The sequence below is a fragment of the Eptatretus burgeri genome, unplaced genomic scaffold, assembly GCF_056783735.1.
Source record: "Eptatretus burgeri isolate ZD-2024b unplaced genomic scaffold, Ebu_testis_v1 Ebu_testis_scaffold_3160, whole genome shotgun sequence".
Taxonomy (NCBI): Eukaryota; Metazoa; Chordata; class Myxini; order Myxiniformes; family Myxinidae; genus Eptatretus; species Eptatretus burgeri.
Window position 1 is genome coordinate 83,499 of NW_028225108.1, and position 21,434 is coordinate 104,932.

Genomic DNA, 21,434 nt, shown 5'->3' on the forward strand with positions numbered 1-21,434 from the left:
TTCCTGTGATTATGACGTCATCGCCTCGATGTCGAACGTCTTGCAGGGTTCCAGAGGGTAACGTTCGTCCGAAAATCATCGACATTGACGGCACGTTGGTGAGAAATCCAACTGTAAAAAGAGTGTAAGTGTGAAATGTCACACAGGCACGATGGGCCAGTTGGCCAGTTCACACGTTTCATTGACTGTATTTTACAAATATCAGCACAACACCGATTTAACACGAGAAGTGTGGGAAATGTAGATTCTCGTAGATCTGGGAAAGAATTTAACGAGTAAAATGTACTCTGATGGGATTAAAGAAGGTTTTTGAGTGATACCACGTGAGAACGTGATGACGTCATCTGGACGGAACAAGCCGCCATTTCCGTACGTTGGGGGCGGAGTCAACGGCGACGGACTTTTCATCACGTGTTCCTGGTTCCGGGGTTTGTGAGAAAAGATCGAGTCGGCCTTGATACAGGAGGAGTGGAGGCCTCACAATAACAAGTCTTTGCTCCCTTTACCTGAACCTTCCAGGTCGTTGAACATCACCTCGGTTTCCCTTCTCGGCAAACAACAATGAACCCAATTGGAGGACGACGTCGGTCGTTACGGTAAGGACTGGGGTCTCTTTAGGGCGGGAAATCTAAATATCGGATGAAGCAGAAAAGTAGTCGTCGCTTCGCTGAGGGAACATTAAGTTGGGGAGAAAGGGGGGGGGGTAGAGAGTGGGATCGGGGGAGAGAGAGGGGAGGGGAGGAGGGAAGGAAAGGGCGAGGGTGGAGAGACGGAGGTGGTAGAGAGAGGAGGCAGGGGAGAGAAGAGGAAGAGAGAGGAGGATGGGGGGAGAAGAGGAAGAGAGAGGAGGATGGGCGGAGAAGAGGAGGGAGTGAGGAGGGAGTGAGGAGGAACAGGAAGAGAGGAGGATGGGGGGAGAAGAGGAAGAGAGAGGAGGGGGAGAAGGGGAGGGGGTGTGGAGTAAGAGGATGAGAGGAGGATAGGGGGTGGAGAGGAAGAGAGCGGAGGGTGGCGTTGAAGAGGAGGGAGTGAGGAGGAAGATAGAGGAGGAGGGAGTGAGGAGGACGGGGGGAGAAGTGAAAGAGAGGAGGGGGGAGAAGAGGAGGGAGTGAGGAGGAAGAGGAAGAGAGGAGGATAGGGAGAAGAGGAAGAGAGAGGAGGATGGGCGGAAAAGAGGAGGGGGAGAAGAGGAGGGAGTGAGGAGGAACAGGAAGAGAGAGGAGGATGGGGGAGAAGAGGAAGAGAGAGGAGGGGGAGAAGAGGAGGGAGTGAGGAGGAACAGGAAGAGACACGAGGATGCGGGAGAAGAGCAAGAGATAGGAGAGGGAGAAGAGGAGCGAGTGAGGAGGAACAGGAAGAGAGAGGAGGATGGGGGGAGATGAGGAAGAGAGAGGAGGGGGGAGAAGACGAGGGAGTGAGGAAGAACAGGAAGAGAGAGGAGGATGGGGGAGAAGAGGAAGAGATAGGAGAGGGAGAAGAGGAGGGAGTGAGGAGGAAGAGGAAGAGAGGAGGATAGGGGGAGAAGAGGAGGGGGTGAGGAGGAAGAGGAAGAGAGAGGAGGGGGAGAGAGGAGAGAAGAGGAGGGAGTGAAGAGGATGAGAGGAGGCAGTGGGGAGGAGGTGAGGTAGTGAAGAGGAAGAGAGAGAGGAGGCAGGGGGAAGAAGAGGAGGAGAATGAGGGAGTGAAGAGGATGGAGAAGAGGAGAGAGGGAGGGGAGAAGAGGAGGGTATGGCAAGGGTAGAGAGAGGATTTTAGGGTCAAGAGGAGGGAGGAAGTCGAGAGAGGAGGCAGGAGGGAGAAGTGGGAGGGGGAGAAGAGGAGGGAGGGCGAAGGTAGAGAGAGGAGGTGGGGGGGAGAGATGCGATGGGGGATAGAAGAGGAGGGTGGGCGAGAAGAGGAGGGAGGGAGGGGAGAAGAGGTCGGAGGGAGGGGGGGAGAGGCAGGGGGAGGGATGGGAGGCAGCCATTTTAGTTGTAAAAAAACCCAATGTTGAACACGTCCTCCAACATTTCTCGAGCATGCATTCACCGACGTTGTTCACACTTGGTGTATGGATAATGAATGGTGGATTACATGTGCACGTCATTTCATTTTCGAGATCAGATCCAAGATGGTCGACTGGCGGCCATTTTAGTTGTAAAAAACCCAATGTTGAACACGTCCTGACCAACTTCCGGTTCAGGGATTGGCGTACGAGGACGACTGGGTGGCGAGCTCTCCTTCCAGTCCCTCTCATTCCAGTCCCTCTCTTTCCAGTCCCTCCTTCCAGTCCATCTTCTGGTCCCTCTCCTTCCAGGCCCTCTCCTTCCAGGCCCTCTAAAGCTAAGTTTTCAGTCCAAAAGCGTTTTGTGTATTTTGTTATCGAGATTTGTGTCAGGGGCTGTGGAACTGCACTTATTTTTTTGTCTTGTGTTCATCACAGTTCTAGCGGGTAGTTGAGTTAGTTTGTTGAAAGAAGCAGGGCGAGGCCTCGTGATAAGTTTAGCGTAAAGTCAGTTGGGGCCTTGGGAGTTTGGGGGTGAAGAAGGTCATAAATAGAGAGCGAAGGAGAAGGGAAGAGGAATACGTAAAATGTCACAGTTGCTCAATGTGGGCCACGTCAACAATGGGGGAAGCAGAGGGTTCTTATTGTTGTAGGAAGTGTGAGGAAATCGTCCACTTGAGGAAGGTTATTACTGGGTTGAAGGAACGCATCGATAATTTGCAGCAAGTCGCAGAATGTAAGAAATTTGAAGATAATAGTTGGTTCCGGTTGTGGACTGAGGTTGCTGAGGATATTGGAAGTGGGGACAGTGCAACGGGGGTGGGCAGTGAGGACGGTGCACTGGGTGCAGGCAGTGGTGGAGGTGCACTGGGTGCAGGCAGTGGTGTTGATGCTGAAATAGAAACTGTTAGACATGAGGTATGGGAGACAGTTTTTGTGGGTGATGAGACAATTAAATAAGTACATTGTTCATCCTGTAGGAAGTATTGCAGACAGAATTCTGTGTAGTTTTGAATTAGCGGGAGTTAGGGACATTGAAGGAAGGGTCAACGATATTGTGTCGGGTCACTGCTGGAAGAAGTTGGTTGTGGTACACCTCGATGTGAATGATGGAGGGAAAGTTTACTCTGAGGTTTTGAAAAATAGATACAGGATATTGGGTAAGCGGCTGAAAACTAAGGGTTGTGAGGTCATGTTTTCTGGGATCCTCCCAAGATAATAGGAAACAATACAGAAATTATGAGCAGAGCTATAGACGTCAACCAATGGCTGGAAGATTGTTGTAGGGAGGAAGGTTTTACATTGAACAAGCAGTGGGAATCATTGAGGGGACAAAGGGAGTGTTTCCGGAATGATGACCGTATGGTAAATGGAAAGGGGGCAGCAAGGTTTGCAGTGGGAATTGAGGAAGGAATTCAGGCTATTTTTAGGTCAGCGGAGGGTGGGGAAGCTATAAAGGAAGGACCTGATGATGTAATTGTGATGAGGAGGGCCAGGCAGGAAAATATAATTTCAGGAAGGGAAAAGTTAAACATATTCTATACCAATGCCAGAAGTTTAAATAATAAGATGGAAGAGCCTGAAGCTAAAGTAGAGAGCGAGGAGTTCGATATAGTTGCAGTGAGTGAAACATGCTTTAAGGATGAGAGTCACTGGAGGACAGAGGACAGGATTAGAAGGCCACATTGAATCATGTTCATTAAATAAGGGATAAAATTAATACGTCATTAAATTGTCACGTTGACTGTGACAGGAGAGGAATTCCACAAGCCATGAGTGGAGGTGGCCTTGGATACCATCGGAAGAGAGTTTGGTGAGCAGGTCAGGGTGCCAGACCGTATTGAAAGCACGCGATATGTTGAGGGATATGGCTCTCATCTCATGTCCAGCATTGAGGACCTCCATCCATTGTTGGGAGAGCAGAAGCAGCATATCCAGGGAAGAGTGAGTGGACCTGGTCTGAAACCAAATTGATGATCGGAAATCAAACCGTTGGTGAAGAGGAAGGATTTAATGTCGGAAGCGATGATGGATTCCAGAACTTTGCTGATGATTGGTCTGTAGTTGCTGGGATCTGTTTTTGCACCTTTTTTACGCAGGGCGGTCATGTTTTCTGATTTCTCCGATATCTTAAAAGTTCCCGATATCCCGATATTGTTCCCCGAAATCTTCAAAGGACAATGGTTGACGTTCTTGATGGTGACTGTGGTTGCAGCATTCGTAGCAGTTGTGTGAGGTAGTTGAATGTTGTAACGGTGATGGTGAGATGGTTGAAGCATTTTTGCGGTTATGGTGAGATGGTTGAATGTTGTTGCGGTTATAGTGAGATTGTTGAATGTTGAAGCGGTTATGGTGAAATGGTTGAATGTTGTTGCGGTTATAGTGAGATGGTTGAATGCTGAAGCGGTTATGGTGAGATGGTTGAATGCTGTAGCAGTTATGGTGAGATGGTTGAATGTTGTATCGGTTATGGTGAGATGGTTGAATGTTGAAGCGGTTATGGTGAGATGGTTGAATGTTGAAGCGGTTATGGTGAGATGGTTGAATGTTGAAGCGGTTATGGTGAGATGGTTGAATGTTGAAGCTGTTATGGTGAGATGGTTGAATGTTGTTGCGGTTATAGTGAGATGATTGAATGTTGAAGCGGTTATGGTGAGATGGTTGAATGTTGAAGCGGTTATTGTGAGATGGTTGAATGTTGTTGCGGTTATAGTGAGATGGTTGAATGTTGAAGCGGTTATGGTGAGATGGTTGAATGTTGAAGCGGTTATTGTGAGATGGTGAATGTTGAAGCGGTTATGGTGAGATGGTTGAATGTTGAAGTGGTTATGGTGAGATGGTTGAATGTTGAAGCGGTTATGGTGAGATGGTTGAATGTTTTTGCGGTTATGGTGAGATGGTTGAATCTTGGAGCGGTTTTGGTGAGATGGTTGAATGTTGTAGTGGTTATGGTGAGATGGTTGAATGCTGTAGCAGTTATGGTGAGATGGTTAAATGTTGAAGCGGTTATGGTGAGATGGTTGAATGTTGAAGCGGTTATGGTGAGATGGTTGAATGTTGAAGCGGTTATGGTGAAATGGTTGAATGTTGTAGCCGTTATGGTGAGATGGTTGAATGTTGTATCGGTTATGGTGAGATGGTTGAATGTTGAAGCGGTTATGGTGAGATGGTTGAATGTTGTAGCCGTTATGGTGAGATGGTTGAATGTTGAAGCGGTTATGGTGAGATGGTTGAATGTTGTTGCGGTGATGGTGAGATGGTTGAATGTTGTAGCGGTTATGGTGAGGTAAGCAAACTTGAAATGATATCGGGATTTTTATATGGGCGTTGTGATGGTTATGGGAATGATGTAGCATTGTGGTTCGATTATGGTGAAGATCTGAGCTGTTGGTCAGTTCAGGAATGGCACGAAGTTTGGATGTGGTTTTGCCGGCATATGCTGATGAGCTGTCTCTTGCTACTATGTGGGCATGCATGGATGAAGAGAACATCGTGTGTGCAGAAAAATGAATGAAATCGATGAAATAATATAGAATGCGAATAAGACTTCCTGAAAACCCCTCACAACGCATTTTGTCCCATAAACCCACTGGACATGAGGGAAAGGCTAACTAAGAACGGATACTTATGAAATAACTCTCTTGGGACCACGCAGTGCCCATGTCATCAACATGGCCGACATGAGCTTCCCTTACTATTTGTAGATCTGTGAAATGCCATTGTCACATCTTCACAAGGGTAGACTTATGAGCTGGATTTTTTTTCTCAACACGGAAACACAATGTAAACGGTGTATTTATATTTATCCCCCGCCAACCAACTAAGTTGGCGGGGATATAGAAATGGGTTCCGTCCGTCCGTCCGTCCGTCCGTCGGTCACATTTCGTTTCCGGAGCTTAACTACAAATCCCCTCAAGATATATTTACGAAATTTGGTACACATATCAAGCAAGTGGTGAACCGGTGCCTTTTGATATTTTCTAATTGATAGGTCACATGGTTTGGCAGCCATGTTGGATTCAAAAAAAATATTAAATTATGTTTTCTCTGGAATCACATAACCTAAAGAAGCGAAAATGTGCAACTATCATCTTCCATCATGTCTGCATTCATAGTAAAAATTATGACGTCACAAGTCACATGGTTTGGTGGCCATCTTGGATAGAAAAACACACCTCATTTGATTAACACGAAACTTCACACACGTATTCCACTGGAGGATTGGAGGCAGAATGTAAATTTATGATGTCATAGGTCACAAGGTTCGTCAGCCATCTTGGATTGAAAATTAATAAATTTTAAAAATCTTCTTCTCCAGAACGGCTGAACAGATTGAGGCAAAATTTCACATACACTTTCCCCTTTCAGAAGTTTGTTAATTTCTAATTGATAGGTCACATGGCTTGGTGGCCATATTGAATTTCCCCCAAAAACCTTCAAACATCTTCTTCTCCAGACTGGCTGGTCAGATCAAGGGGAAACTTCACATACATATTGCACACGCTTTGGGAATATGTTTGTTAATCCTCATTTACTATGGCGGGGAATATCGAAGAGTTTGTCTTCAACGGATGCTAGTTATCCCACTCCCTCCCTCCGGGATATTGTAATCGTCGGGTTTGTTTGTCTGTTTGTTTGTCTGTCTGTTCGCAACTTTACGGCAAAACGGCTTTAGCAAACACTATCAAATGTAATCCACAGGTGGGCAATGAACCTTGGACGACCACATTAACTTTTGGGTCCAATTGGATCAAAGGTCAAGGTCAAGGTCACAAAAAGATCAAAATCGTTTTTTGCTCATAACTTCATCAAAATGATATGATTTATTTCAAACTAAGCTTATAGTGACCCTTATTCTATTTGTCACTTGTAAGCCTACCCATTCCTACAGTGAAAAATGCATATTTGTGAAGATAGGTCGGGTCCGAACTTTTGGGGGTCATGGTCATCGGTCAAAATTCCAAATTTTCCATTAAAACTAAAATATGTTTACGAAAATACAACTTTATGGGAGAACGGCTGGCTCAAACACTGTCAAATTGTATCCACAGGTGTGCAATGAACCTTGGACGACCACATTAACTTTTGGGTCCAATTAGGTCAAATATCAAGGTCAGGTCACGAAAAGGTCAAAATCATTTTACGGTCATAACTTCGTCAAAAATGGTTTAATTGACTTCAAACTAAGACAAAAATATTCCTTATTCTATTCCTTATAATCAACATTCATGTTAAGGATGTATCAAATTTAAATTTGATCCCCAAAATAACTTTATGCCTTAAATGGGCGGGATTTGTTGTGCCTGGTACCACTTGTTAACCTCTGCCATCGAAGATGGACGGAGGTTACTGTTTTCACCCCTGTCTGTTTGTTTGTGAACAGTATTACGGAAAAACTCCTGGACGGATTTCGACGAAACTTGGTGGGGGGATAAGGTATGGTCCAAGGATCATGCCATTCGATTTTGGATTGGTACAAAAAAAATTTCGATTTAATTTGAAAAATATTTGAATTTTTTTTTTTGCATTTCTACATGTTTTAAGTGATTTCGAACCCCCTCCCCCCAAAAAAAAATTCGTTAGAGAAAAAAACCAGAAATTTTACAACTTTTTTTTCAAAATTTTCTTTTATATTTCGATTTTATTTTTTGTGCATTTCTACATGCGCGTTGATCCAGTTTAGTTTATTCAATCGTGGTTCAGTAGAGTCTGATCCGTTTTGACCTACAATGAATAGGATATCAGGCTCACTTAAGTGACTCAGCAGTATTGGCGGCGGAGATTTTGCACTCTACCGAGTGCTCCCCCTCTAGTTTCACTTGTAATATGCCGAACGCCTTTTTCAAAGCTGCAAAAGTTTGATTTTGGAAATCAATATGGGTGGCACACATAGATTTTCGGAAATCTGTCAGCATTTAGCGAGTAAAATGGACCATGGTAAGATGAGAATTGTTTTTTGAGTGATACAATTGGGGGGGGGGGGGGAAGTGATGACATAATCTGAGTTCCTTAAAACAAGTGCAATAAATAAATGACCACGTGATCTACGCGTGCTGCATCACGATTGTGGATTTTATGATGAGTGTATATAATACACTTGCATGTTGAGCCTGCTCTGCACTTCCTGTTCAACAGGACCAGGAGACAACAACGGCGTGGAGATGCACCAACACTGCAGGAATACCTTCATGGTTTGTTCCCGCAGTCGCCTCAATTCGAGCTGTCTCAATTCGTGAAACAAGTTCTGGACCTGAGTACCCAGTATGGAGGACACAATGCCATCAGCAACCCTGCGTGTCCAACCAACATATTTTCCCTCTTTGGGGACTTCATGCACGTGGCCGTGCCGAGAACATACGGATCGTGGTGTGAACGCTTGTCCCGATGGACACCCGGACGTTGTCCCAAGAATCCTGAGTGGTTTAAAAGCCAGGATTTCATCGAGTTACTTTTCGACGAGCCCGTCTTCCCGACCAGGGTCTCCGTCTTGGAGTCAAACAGCCCTGGATATGTGGTTCGGATTCTGGCCAAGTCATTGGATGACGGTGAAGAGTCTGCGGTGCACAGGTACCAATGACTCTTTTTGGTTTCATTCTCCGAGTTTTAAAGTCTTTATGCTCGTGAGTCCAAAAGGGATGAAATGACCAATTATCGTTTGATTTGGGAGTATGTTGAGCCTCTGACTGGTCTTACATGATGATAACGGGATTTCAATAACATCTTTGATGCATAAATGGATGAGTTACCTGGTTTTGAAAACATTTGATCGACAGGTTGTGGACAAAATATTGGAAACCCCTGGGTAAATGAGCATATTGTTGTGGTTCTAACCGCGCCGGCGTGCGGACGACCGCTTTTAGCTAATTCGCGTCCGCACGCGCCCACCGACCGTGGCAATCCGAGTCGCAGCTTTCGGATCAACGGCGAAATCCAGCTGCGGGTGTGTTTTTAACCACACCGTAAATCAGCCAACTCTTCTGTCAACTTGCGACAGGGTTGATCCCCGAATTGTCGATTTACCCAAGTATTCGCGCAGACAGAAATGCCAGGGATTTACACCTCAACGGGACCCGTATGGACACGAGCCGATTTACGCAGCTCGCGCCATTTGCGATTGCCGAGCGGTTTATTATCGCCAAGCCCCGTCGGACTCGATTATTATATCGGCTATTAAAAACCAGCTATTATTCCGAACACAATAACGGCAGCCCAATGGAGGAAGGGTCGCAACGAGCAGGTGAATATTCAAATTAACCAATGTCACCCGCAGGGTGACCCGTATCTTGCCAAAAGGTGACCACGTGTGACTTCTTTAAGGTCACACTGAGGTGAACAGAGCTGCTATCCACCAGGAGCGGCTCCTTGAGGAATATCTGCCTACGAGAGATTCCGATGAGAATCGTTCTCCAGAGTAACCATTAAAAATATGCTTTTGCCTCATAACGTCACCAAATGACGTCATAATGTCTCTAGCTTGACATATCTAGAAAGCACTCATCGAGGTGTTCAATTTGAGGTACTACACGATATAGTTCCTAAAACTTGAAAATTTGACCTTGGGGTCAAATATGTTTGAGCTCAGGCGCTAACCATGAAGGTCAAGGGCAATCGCCACCAAAAATTAATCAACTGAGCGCCAGACCATGAACTATATTCCCATGAAGTTTGAAGACGATCCGATCAAAATTACTCAAAAAATAAGGGTTTTGTCGACTCCCCTGATTTGCAACAAAGTGACGACCTTTGACCTTGACCTTCAAAATTTTGTGCGCTGAAAGGGACCTCTATAGGCCTCTGATATGCGAAGTTACAAAAATTTCCAATGATAACTGTGTTCTGCAGAATTTTTTATACGTGATTACAGACAAACGAAAAAAAAAAAAAAAAAAATACAAGCTGACTAACATATCTTGCAAAAACTTCGTTTTGGCAAGATAACAAGGACATTTATTTTACACGTATGCACATATACAAGCAGTCCAAGCACGTCTGCAGTCAATGAAGCAATGGGGGAAAGGGACAGGACACGAGCAAGAAAAACCGACAGCCGTTGTCTCTTTATTATGGACACTTATAACAATTCTACTTATAGACAAGGCGCCACAGACATCCATGCAAAAACCCAGAAAGAAAAGAACAGGGCCCGAAGACCTTTAATGTTCCACGGAGCTGTGGAGACCGAAGGAGCTCCGCGAGACCGCGCAGGTTACCTGCCACCCTCGTGGTAACTCGCTGGGCGAACCTCGATGTCTCGTCATCAACACGGCAGCTGGTGTATTGGCAGCTCGGTTGGTCCAGGCCTAGCCGTGTGGCCTGGTCGATCAGGCCGAGCCGACGACGCCCCAGAGGAGCGAATGGGCCTTGCTCTTTTAGAGTTGATGCTCTCTTAAGAGCCCGCTCACTCCTCAGCGTCGCTCCGACCGTCCCGGCCCGATCACCTCGGGCTGTTATGTCACTGGCTGGCGACTTCTCTCCGGCTGCCAACACCGACCCACGATTCGGCACGGCACTGAAGGCTTGGCTGGACTCCGAGCTCCACTCCGAATGAACTCAACCACGAACTCAGACTTCAACTGGACCACGAACCCAGACTCCAGACGAAATCCTCTCCTCAACTGGACCACGAACCCAGACTCGTACCCAACTGACTCCCGGGGCCTCAGCCCCGCCTTTATGGGGTTTTGGGGGGGGGGTTTGGTCTTTCACCGATGACCCTTCACCCCCCGCCGGCTCCGCCCCTTTTGTCATTTTGATCCGATCTTGCCGTCAAATGCGGAGAAAGCGGAAGTGGTAGAAATCACCAGCCCTCGCCCCAACCAGGGAGACCCCGCGTCTATCGGCGGAGATGCCGCTCGTCCGTGGAATGCCGTTGCTGGCGAAAAGATGGCGGCGTTTGTGGAGATGAAGGTGAAGAGATGTTGTTCGTTTGTTGATGTGGTGAGGGGATGTTGGCGGTTGTCGAGAAGGTAGTAAGCAAATGTTGGCGGTTGTTAGTTAAGGTGGTGAGGAGATGTTGGCGGTTGTGGAGAAGGTGGTGAGGAGATGTTGGTTAAGGTGGTGAGGAGATGTTGGCGGTTGTTGCGAAGGTGTTGAGGAGATGTTGGCGGTTGTGGAGAAGGTGGTGAGGAGATGTTGTTTAAAATAAAGATAGAAAAGATATAATAAATACTACCTCAAGATTGCACAGCCCGGCTCACGAATAAATCCCGTTAGACATCGGTGGGGAAATCTATCTGGACACACACTTATCGACATAACTGATCTTCGGGAAACCTGAATGGTGTTCTGTGAATTTCCACAACCGTAACACTACCCCCTCCCCTTTTTCAGACTCGTCCCAAGTCGTCAAATTTTCGTGTGCCTTCATGTGTAAGTTTCCCCTCGTACGATTTACCTTCGGATCCCTGAGTGCGACATTTGGTGTATCCGTGTCCCAAAAGTATATAACCTACGGGCTGAGTAACTAACAAACTCACTCGTACAGACGACTTAACTATAATTGCCGGCGCTACGACACATGCAGGGGGAGCAAACTCATGTACAATTTACCCTTAACTTAACCTTAACCTTATAAATTTATATATAAATAAAATATAAATAAAAATATATATAAAATATAAATAAATTAACCATGGCCTAGGACCGATGGACTCTGTGGGAAAAAGGGCATGGCAAAGTTAGTCCTAGTTTGAGGGTGAGCGTCCACACAGCTGAAGGTCGGATGTCTTCGGGGCCTGTTCAAAAGGTCCCCGTTGTCTGTCACAGAACCTTTTCATGTCTTCAGCTGCTGGAGGCAACTCACCACAACCCGGCATGCCATATGCCATCCCACAGGCCATTTTTGAAGCAGGGAGCCAGGCTGCCCAAATGCAGTCTCTGGCTCATGAAACAAATGCAAGTCTGAACACAAACGGTGCACGGGCTGCACCAATGCAGTCCCCGTGTGCAGACGGATGGATAAATGAAAAATACGGTGCACGGGCTGCTCAATGCAGTCTCCGTGTGCGGCTGCCCAGTCCCTGCAGAACACTGAATGGGCACCGACGCAAGCAAACACAAAAATGAATGGTGCACGGGCTGCATCAATGCAGTCCCCGTGTGCAGATGGATGGATGGATGCAAACACTGTGCACGGGCTGCTCAATGCAGTCTGCGTGTGCTGCTGCCTGTAAGGCAGTCCCTGCAGAACACTGAATGGGCACCAATGCAAGCAAACACAATGGTCGGCGGGGCTGCCTGCAGGGCAGTCCCCGCAACTTGCGCGATGATCCTGGCGCACATGGTAATGGATGGAATGGGGCAATGCAAACGCAAGGGCGAGCAGGCATGGGGTCAAGGCAGAGGCAGGCAGACAAGGCATGGCAAGGCCGGCACAGGCCGCTGTAGCAAAAACAGGCTGGCAGGTGAAGCTGGCCGGCCTCTCGTCTCGTTCTGGAGGTTTGTGGAGGGAGTGCGGTGGTGCTGGCCGGTCTGAAGGCGGGCTCGGACCTACCCTACTGTCTCCCTCCCAACCTATCGCCTTTGCCTGTCTCTGTCCATATTCACTCCCTTCGTTTGCAAAAAATCCAATTTAGCCCCATCTTAATTTTTTTTTCTTTCCTTTTTTAATCGTCTCCCGAACCCCCATTATTGTCTCTGTCCGGCTAACCTATCGTGTCTCCAAGCCTACTCCCAACCCCTATGTTCCCTTCCTGGAGGGGAATAAGGGAGAGCTAATGTCCTGTCTCGAGGCCCAATCAAGCCTCAGAATGGCCTCCTCATATCTTAGCGATCTAACCCAAGGTAGGTCCAGCGGCCTACAATGAGAGCGAAGGGATGGATGGTGCGGAGGGGTACACTTCCCTATCTACTCTAATATTTATTAACTTTTAACTACCCTGGGGCTTTCCAAAAGCGCCTGTCGCTTAAACTGTTGGTTCTACCAACCAAGATTCCCGTCGGCTGTGTTGGTGTCCTCTCAAATTTGGGCCTTGCCCTCCAATTTTCCCTCGTGCCCCCACACGGTTTCGTGGCTGGGACACGTGGCTCCCTTGGCAGGAACTACCCTCCACCGATCCTCCAACTATGGCACCCCCGGGCCCTGTGACTGTCTCCGAGCCTACCAGCTCCGCAAAAACTGGGAAGTGCCCCTCCAGGGCTACTCCCTCTCGATGCTCACTTGGCAGGCTGGCCCCACGGGCCCCTTTCCCCGGGTGCCCGTGCCCATGACACTGCCCACGTGGCTATTGGCGCAACGGGCCCCGCATCATGCGGGCCCACCTGTGCTCACGACGCTATCCCGGCCCCTCTTGGACCCTTGGCCTACCGCGGCCGACTAGCCTGGTGCCCGGGGTGCCCACTAAGCGATACTCACCGTTCGCAGCCACGCTCCCAGCCCATCAACAGGACTCCTGCACCCCTCCAAACGGGTTTTGAGCATACATTCGCACCAACAGCAAAACGACCTCCATTTTGTAAATTTGACTCACCCACTAACTCACATTACTCTGACCCCGGGGTCCCTTGGGTGGGAATCACTCCTCCTCCCACTCACTCATCGCACCATGCATACCATATTCACTCCATACACTCAGGCCCGCTGCCCCTCATTCGCTCATCAAGTACATTCGGTTTAATTCCATCGCTCACATCGCTGAACACTGCCATTCTTCTCACTAAGTCCCTCAACTAACTTGTGCTCCCTCGTCATCTCTTAAAGTCATAGCACATTCCATTTAATCTATGTAGCTAAGCTACGTCCCCACTACACACTCAAAGTCGGTCCATGTCTCCAAGTCCAAAAAATCCCATACTCTAAATCTAAACTGGAATCCCTCCAACTAACCATACCACGGGCCCCATGAGGACTTGTCCCTGCCCCATGAGGCCGGTCTAACTCACCTAACCCTTCGCCCAAACTGGTGCTATTCCTGTGCCCAAAGACAGGGGGGTCTTCCACCCCTGCCTAAGTTCGTGTACTTGCAGCAAAGCTCTGCGAGCCTTGCGCCTCTGCGGGAACGGCTGTTCCAGCTCCAGCTACTCCGGCAAGACGTAACCATGAGGGCGTAAGATCGCCCTTGTAGGGTCTCAGGCGATCCGCGTGGACGATCCGGGGAGGGCTCGTGGTCCCATTTTAATTTTCAGGACCACGTCACTGATTTGCGCCAGGACGACCCCCGGGCCCTGCCAAGGCGAGGTGAGCTTCGGTCATCTGCCCTTCCTCTTCCGGGGGTTGAAGAACCAAATCTTCGCCCCCGGTGGGTACTCACTCACCTGGCTCTTGTGGTCGTACCTGCACTTCATCTTTATACCCGCCTGTTGGAGCTGGTGGCGAGCGAAGGCATGGACTTTTTCCATGCCTTCCTCCAACCGACGGGCATAGCCCCCCCTGGGGGTCTGTCGGGACGCTCAGGCGTCGGACCGCACAGCAAATTGACGGGGGCTCGCAGCTCCCGTCTGTACATTAGCAGCGCTGGACTACAAGCGGTGGCCCCATGTTGGGACGCGCAATAGGCCATCAGGAGATACGGGAGATGTTCGTCCCAGTTCTCCTGATTATCGGCGGTGAAGAGTGCCAATTGTTGAATCAGGGTCCGATTGAACCTCTGCACCATGCCGTCAGACTGTGTTCTCAGGGGCGTTATTTGGTTTTTCGAATTTCGAGGAGCCTGCACACCTCTTTTAGCAATTCGCTCTCAAAATTTCGCCCCTGATCAGTGTGCAGCTCCTCCGGAATCCCGTACTGACATGCAAATCCTTCTACGAAGGCCTTTGCAACGACCCCTGCTTCCTGGTTGGGAAGGGCAAAGGCCTCCGGCCATTTGGTGAAATGGTCCATCATCACGAGGATGTCTCGATTACCTTGGCGAGTGGGAGCAGTGGTGCAAAAATCTCCATGGCTACTCGCTGAAGGGGGGCCCCAACCTGATGTAGTTGGAGTGGGGCCCTCATCCTCCGTGCCGGTCCCTTTTTGGCAGTACAGGCGTCGCATGTTCGACACCAGTCCTGTACATCGCGCCCCATGTTAACCCAATAGAATCGCCGGCGGACCCGAGATTTTGTTTTGGTCCTGCCCAAATTCCCGCCTGTGCGGGTACCGTGCACCTGTTTCAAAATTTGGGTTTTAAACCCATCGGGGACTATCACCAGCCAAGAAGTCCTCTCTGAGGGAATCTCCACCCACTTGCGATGCAAGATGTTGTCCCTCATTTCTCGGGTCTTCCACTGAGCCCAGTACGCCTTTGTTCGCGCCCCAAATGGGGTGATCTCCTCCCCACTGGGCCTTTTGTTTTCTTGGACCCACTTGTACACGGGCCCTATTACAGGGTATTCCCGCTGGGCCGTGCTCCACGCCAAACTGCCAAATTCCTCCCCCGCGGTTAGTGGCAAAGATGGGCCTACCACCCAGGCCGCACGGGCTGGGAGTTTCTGTGAGGTGTCCGCCAATTGGTTCCTCTCCTCATGCATCGTGCAATATTTGCAGTTTTCTCCCAGACAGGGGCGTCGAGAGAGCGCATCGGCGTTCCCATGAGCCTTACCGGCTCCATGGGCCACACTGAAATCGTACTGCTGCAACTTCTCCAACCACCTTGCAATCTGGCCCTCCGGTTCCTTGAACTGTAAGAGCCATTGGAAGGAGGAATGGTCAGTTCGAACAAATAATTTCCTCCCGTACAAGTACGGATGGAAATGGGTCACGGCAGACAGCATAGCCAATAGCTTCTTGCGAGTAACGCAATAATTTCGTTCGGGCCTCCTCATGGCCCGACTGTAATACGCGATCACTCTTTCCACGCCCCCCCTGCGTCTGAGACAAAACTGTCCCCAATCCTTCCTGGCTTGCATCCGTGTCCAGGGTATACATCCCGTCATCGGCGGGGTACGCTAAAATGGGTGTGGATGTCAAACACCCCTTTAATTTGAGGAAGGCCTGATGGCATTCCCCTGTCCAATTAAATCTCAACCCCTTCTCCGTTAACCGGTGAAGGGGCCTGGCTATCTCTGCAAAGTTTTCCACAAAGCGCCGGGAGTCGGAGCAAAGACCCCAAAACCCCCACACCTGTTAAACATTTGTCGGTACGGCCCACTCCTCAACCGCTGTAATTTTCCCTGGGTCGGTTTTCACCCCCTCGCGGCCTATCACATGTCCGAGATAGGCCACCTCTGTCGCGAACAAAGTACATTTCTCCGGGCTCAATTTCAGCCCTGCCTGCCTGAGGCACCCAAACACATGGTCCAAATTGGCTATTTCCCGGTGGAAATGTTCTTGCGTGTACCATGACATCATCCAGGTACACCAGGCATGATTGCCATGGCATGTCGCCAAGCACACGCTCCATCAATCTCTCAAAGGTGCTAGCTTGGACCTTCCCGCTTCGTGCGGCCCTTGACGATCCGGCTCGGCGGGACTTGAACCCGCAACTCGATGCGCTGCAAGCACCGGGTACGGAGGGCAGCGTCGGGCTCCAACATGCTCCTAATGGCACGCAACGAGACAGCGAGCGCCAGCAGAGGAGACAGGCAAGCGATTCTCGTCCTGACAGACTCGCAGGCAGGCGATCCTCTCGGGACAGGCTCAAGGGAAGACAGAACCAGACCTCCTCGCGCACACTTGCTCTTCTCTTCACTTCTCCCCCCCCCCAGGACGCAACTCGCGTCCGGATTGGCTGGTGGGTTGTCAGGTGACTCGGGGCGGCCTCCCGATTGGCTGGGGCGCGCGTGTGGTGCTCGCCCTCCGCTCATTGACTGGAGGAAACGCTCTCCTCCCCTCCTCGGAGCGGAACTTCGACCGGAGTCGACGAAAGCTCCGCCCACGTCCCCAGCCAAAAACACGTGCGTAATGGCGACTGGTCGAGTGCGGGAAGGTGGCGTTGTTGTAGTGGATGTAGTAGTAGTATCTGTAGTTGTTGTTGTTGGTGGTGAAGAAGCGAAGATGGGTGTTGTTGTCGTTGTTGGTGATGTAAAAATCCTCACGATAAAATAACTTCGTAGGGCACGCACAATTAATCACCCATTAAACATAGGACAGGACCCTAGCTAGAAACACATACTTACCGATATAACTGATCTACTATAGGACCTGGCTGTTGTGTGCACAAGGTTTCCAAATCCGTAACAATATTTCCTCAGCAACATTTCTTTCACAAGCTCCGACGCCCACCTTTTTTGAGAGCGCACGGGTCGTCATGGTAACCATGCGCAAGTGGGGCAGGGTGAGCGTGGGGCGGACTGCACATGCGGAGACGGCCCGGAGATATAAAACAAACGGGAGGTACGTTCTGTGAAGAGAAAAGCGGGAGGGGAAAGCGGAGGCGAAAGAAAGCCAGGGAGAGAGAAGAGTACGAGAAGTAAGCTTGAAAAGCGAGCAAGAAGCGGGTGTAAGCGCACAAAAGAGGAGAAGGAAGCGAGCGTGTGGTGCGTGTGTGGGTTTGAGCAGCCTCAAGTGAGGCACGGGTCGGTCACCAACAATACCAGGGTCTAAACCCGCGGCAGACGATCTTGGTACCCTCCAGACGTCGACTGGCATTCAAGGCTGTTCGCGAGAGGGTGCACAGCAAGGCTGGGTGCTGGCGACGGACATGACACGCACGCACACATTTCAGGACGTTTTCATTTCACGGACGACTACTTTCTAGTAAGTGAGACGATTCTTTCCCCCGCCCCCCCCGCCCTCCCCCCGAATGATCTGCTGGGTACCCTTGTCTGTGTTTAGCTGTAAGTAAGTTAACCCCCGATAAGCACCTGCTCTTTGTCTCTTTCCTGGCATTTTTATTGATTTTGCTTTAAAATTCATTCTTTATTTACCTTAGAAAATAAAAAGTTCCTTCGATTTATTAATTTTATTATTAATAAATTATTTGTCGATTTCCACCCTGTCCGTGTTTGTCCTTTCCTTCCATTGGTCTGGCATTGTCCGAACCTCGATAGACTGGGAGGTAATTACCACAGATTTGACCAAAAATAGTCGGCACGAACCAGCGGTTAAAACGCTCAGCCGCCCGAATTAAAATCTAATCAAGATAACATTGGTGCTTTGCCGAGGACGCGCTCCCCGCTCAGGCAACCACGTGACCTCCAGTGAAACGGAATAATTGGACGGTGGACACTGGAACTCGTGGTTAACTGGGTGGAATTCTTGGTTCTAACTCAACCCACTGTACGGCAACGTTAATTGTGAGCGGTGGCCCCAGGTCCGGCTCGACCGAGGACAACCTGGCATTAATCTCCTTGAGTGATAAGCTGGTGTCTCGGTACCCGTGGCCGCAACAACATGTACCCTGTCTCGTTGGACGAGCACAAATGGTCTCGTTGCCATCTGCATTTGTTTAAATCACACAATGAAGGAGTTGTTTAGATTTCATTCCGGGAGAGTGTGGATGTGGTGTGGTATGTGGTGTCGTATGTGGTGTGTTGTTTCACACTCAACTGCAGTGTGGGAGTAATAGAGATATAGTAAAGTTAATCACTTGTCCAATCACCATAATTATCCGATTGTCCTTCTTTGTCCATATGCAGCACAGGGCTTCAGGGTGGCATCATTGTCTGAGGGTGCAGCTGTGCCACTGATGCAGTGCCCTATGCTGGCTGGGGCAGGAATTTGTAACTTCACCATGGTGTTGGTAAGAGCTCGCCTCCTCTTCATGAAAGACACCATGGTCTGCTTAACGTCCATCCGAGGGACGACACACACATTGATGAATCACCTTGCCATGTGAAACATCAGGATGACAGTTTGTAACTGGGTCGGGATCCAAACCCAGGCTACACGGCTTGAAGGTGACTGTGCGTACCTCTGGAGTCGAGACCATCCTGTCAGCCCCCTATTGTACTGTAAGATCTTCATCCTCAAGCCATTATATGTCACACAGCCAGAATGGGATCGTGTAAATTTCGAATGCAACATCAAGTTTTATTCATTTATTTGTTAATTTATTGAATAATGTGAGTGATGTCCTTTAACACATCCGTTTGTATCAAATTGGAGATGTTGTTCGACATGAGCCACACCCTAATACACAATCTCTATTTCATGGTAAAATCAAAAGGACACTCCTCAAAAGGTTTACCTTGGTGATGTATCATGCAGGTGGCGGACGCTGTGGTCCGGCCCTGCGGACACCAATCTTCTACCGAACGTCCCATTTACCTTTTCCCCACCGATACAACCACCGGGTTTTGCGACGAACGTCCTCCGTGTCGAGTTCAGTTGCTCCCAGAGCGATTACTACATGGACCTGGACGCTGTTCTTCTGTACGGTATCCCGGTGGACATCATGCTCCCAATTAAGAGCAAGAATGAAGAACTTGCTGAGTTAGAAAGATTTCAGCAGAAACAAAACAGGATGGAAAGAAGTAGGAGACGAGATATGGTTGAACATATGGAGGAAGAAAGGAGGGCAAACGAGGAGGAAGAGAAGCTTTCCCCCTTCACAAATAATGGCTATTTTGACCTTTTACCTTTCGAGGTGAGTATGTGAACCCCGACTCGTCATCTTCTGTTCTTCTTTTAAAACTTGGTTTTCCAGATCACATCATCTCATTGTTTGGATTCAGAATGGTTTCAGACGATGGTGTCAACATTGAAATGGCTGTCCAAATCTGTTTGTGTTTGGAAGTCCTTGATGGCTTCACTAGTGGTAACCTGGGTTGTTTTAAGGGTTACTGGTTTACCATTTGATGGACATCCTTGACTATCTGGACAGTGACAGTTGGTCAGGTTGATGCACTGAGAATTAAATCGATGGGTTTTTTTGCTGCCTTACTTCCACGACAGATTATCGAACTTATTTTATCTCACCTGACACTCCCTGAGCTGTGCTGCTTCGCTCAATGCAGCCGTACCATGCACGACTACTGCTACATCCCTTCCATGTACAAACACCTGGACCTCAAGCCTTTCTGGCCATCTCTCTGCGAGGAGGACCTTCTGGCTTTGAAGCCTCGTCTCACCCATGCACGCTCGCTCGGTCTCTCATGGACTGGAAACGATGGAAAATTCAGTCCTACGGTCCTTAAAAAGTGAGTAATTGAATGCAAAGTTAGTAATCGACGGCCTGGGTTGAGGTGAACCGTCTCCACTTCTCTTTCATTCTGATCAGTTTCCTCTCCTGTCTCGTCTCTTACCGCTTCTCCGATCACCATCAAACTTGGTCGACATAATTACCAGTTACAATTCTGCTAACAGGATATATAATTACTTTCCAGTCTTCAGTTTATCCAGGTTGACCCAATCAAAAGTGGAGTTTTCTCAAAGCGTTTCCCATGCTGAAGTCACGGAATTGTTGCTGCTGCTGTTTTTATTTCGTTTAATTAATTTTTGTGTGGCCCTTCCGTCCTATCATGTCCTCATGTCATATCATATCCGATACCATGTCCTCAGCAGTCCTTGACAGGTGGCTCTTGCAACCTCATTATGCCACAGGGTGGTTGTAGTTGTCCTCACATCATATCACATCCAATCCCATCACCATTCCTTGACGGTTATATCCAACTGCTATGAGTAAGCTGGGTCACCCGATCAAGATCGGGTTATTTAGACTTCAGTAAACCATCAACAAGATCGATTTTTGAAGTTGGCGTAAAAAAAGCACCACAAAAAAATCACCCGAGAGTGCACCACGACAGTCATGGGCTAAATGGCTTCGTTTCCTTCTTTGAGTTCAATTTCTTCATTTTCAGACTTACACACACACACACACACACACACACACACACACACACACACACACACACACACACACACACACACACACACACACACACACTCACACACACTATCTTTGCAGTGGTCCGAGAGGTTCTACCCATGACCTGACCCTGGGAACCCCAAGTAAGTTTGCAAAATTTGGTAGGGATTGGCCTCACCGTTTTTCCCCATGATTTTCAGATCAACACAACCATACATACATAGAATTTATTTTGGGGAGCTGGAGGAGGTTGGATTTGGAGGTGGGTTGTTCCCTTGACCTGACCCTGGGAACCACGAGCAATTTTGTTAAAGTTGGTGGGGATTAGTCCATCTGTTTCTTTTTAAATGGGTATTTCCATACGTGTCGTTGATCGGTAATTTAAACATACACGTACCCCGAGACGCCTAGAATGTCAAACAATGTCCGAATTGGATAAATGAACACTTTTTTCAGTAGTCGGCTGCTGATAAGCCCTGCACTGCTGATAAGTTGACTTCCTGAGTTTCAATTTTGTAGCCTTTAAATGGCTCAGATTGAGAGGTTGTCGAGGTAATGGCACGTGTGGAAATGAAATAAAGTTACGAACGCTGTTGTCTCCAGGTGTTTGTAAGCATTACAATGTTCCCAGTGATTTGTAGGTCTGACGATCAGGCATTCGATGATATGAGTGAGGAAAGTGAAAAAAATAAATTTACTGTTGAGAAACCGTTGCGGCCTGTTCCAAGTCAAGGCATCGTTGAGCAGGCCAAAAAATAGCGAATTAAGACTCCAGTTAGCGAGAG

At 48.6% G+C, this 21,434-nt stretch overlaps 1 protein-coding gene across 8 annotated transcripts in view; it reads left to right on the forward strand.

The window, feature by feature from the left end:
• Window positions 1–260: 260 nt before the first annotated feature.
• LOC147006617 (F-box/LRR-repeat protein 4-like) overlaps window positions 261–21,434 on the forward strand; it is a 56,768-nt gene continuing 35,594 nt past the window's right edge. For 2 of the 8 annotated variants that reach the window (XM_085868376.1, XM_085868377.1), the window contains exons 1-4: window positions 276–596; window positions 8,120–8,551; window positions 19,050–19,428; window positions 19,737–19,981. In XM_085868376.1, coding sequence (XP_085724502.1) covers window positions 562–596; window positions 8,120–8,551; window positions 19,050–19,428; window positions 19,737–19,981 — 1,091 coding nt within the window. In that variant the 5' untranslated portion in view covers window positions 276–561. Of the gene's footprint in view, window positions 597–8,119; window positions 8,552–18,478; window positions 18,583–19,049; window positions 19,429–19,736; window positions 19,982–21,434 lie in introns of those variants that run through there. The other 6 variants (XR_015054715.1, XM_085868380.1, XM_085868379.1 and 3 more) reach the window with 6 other exon arrangements.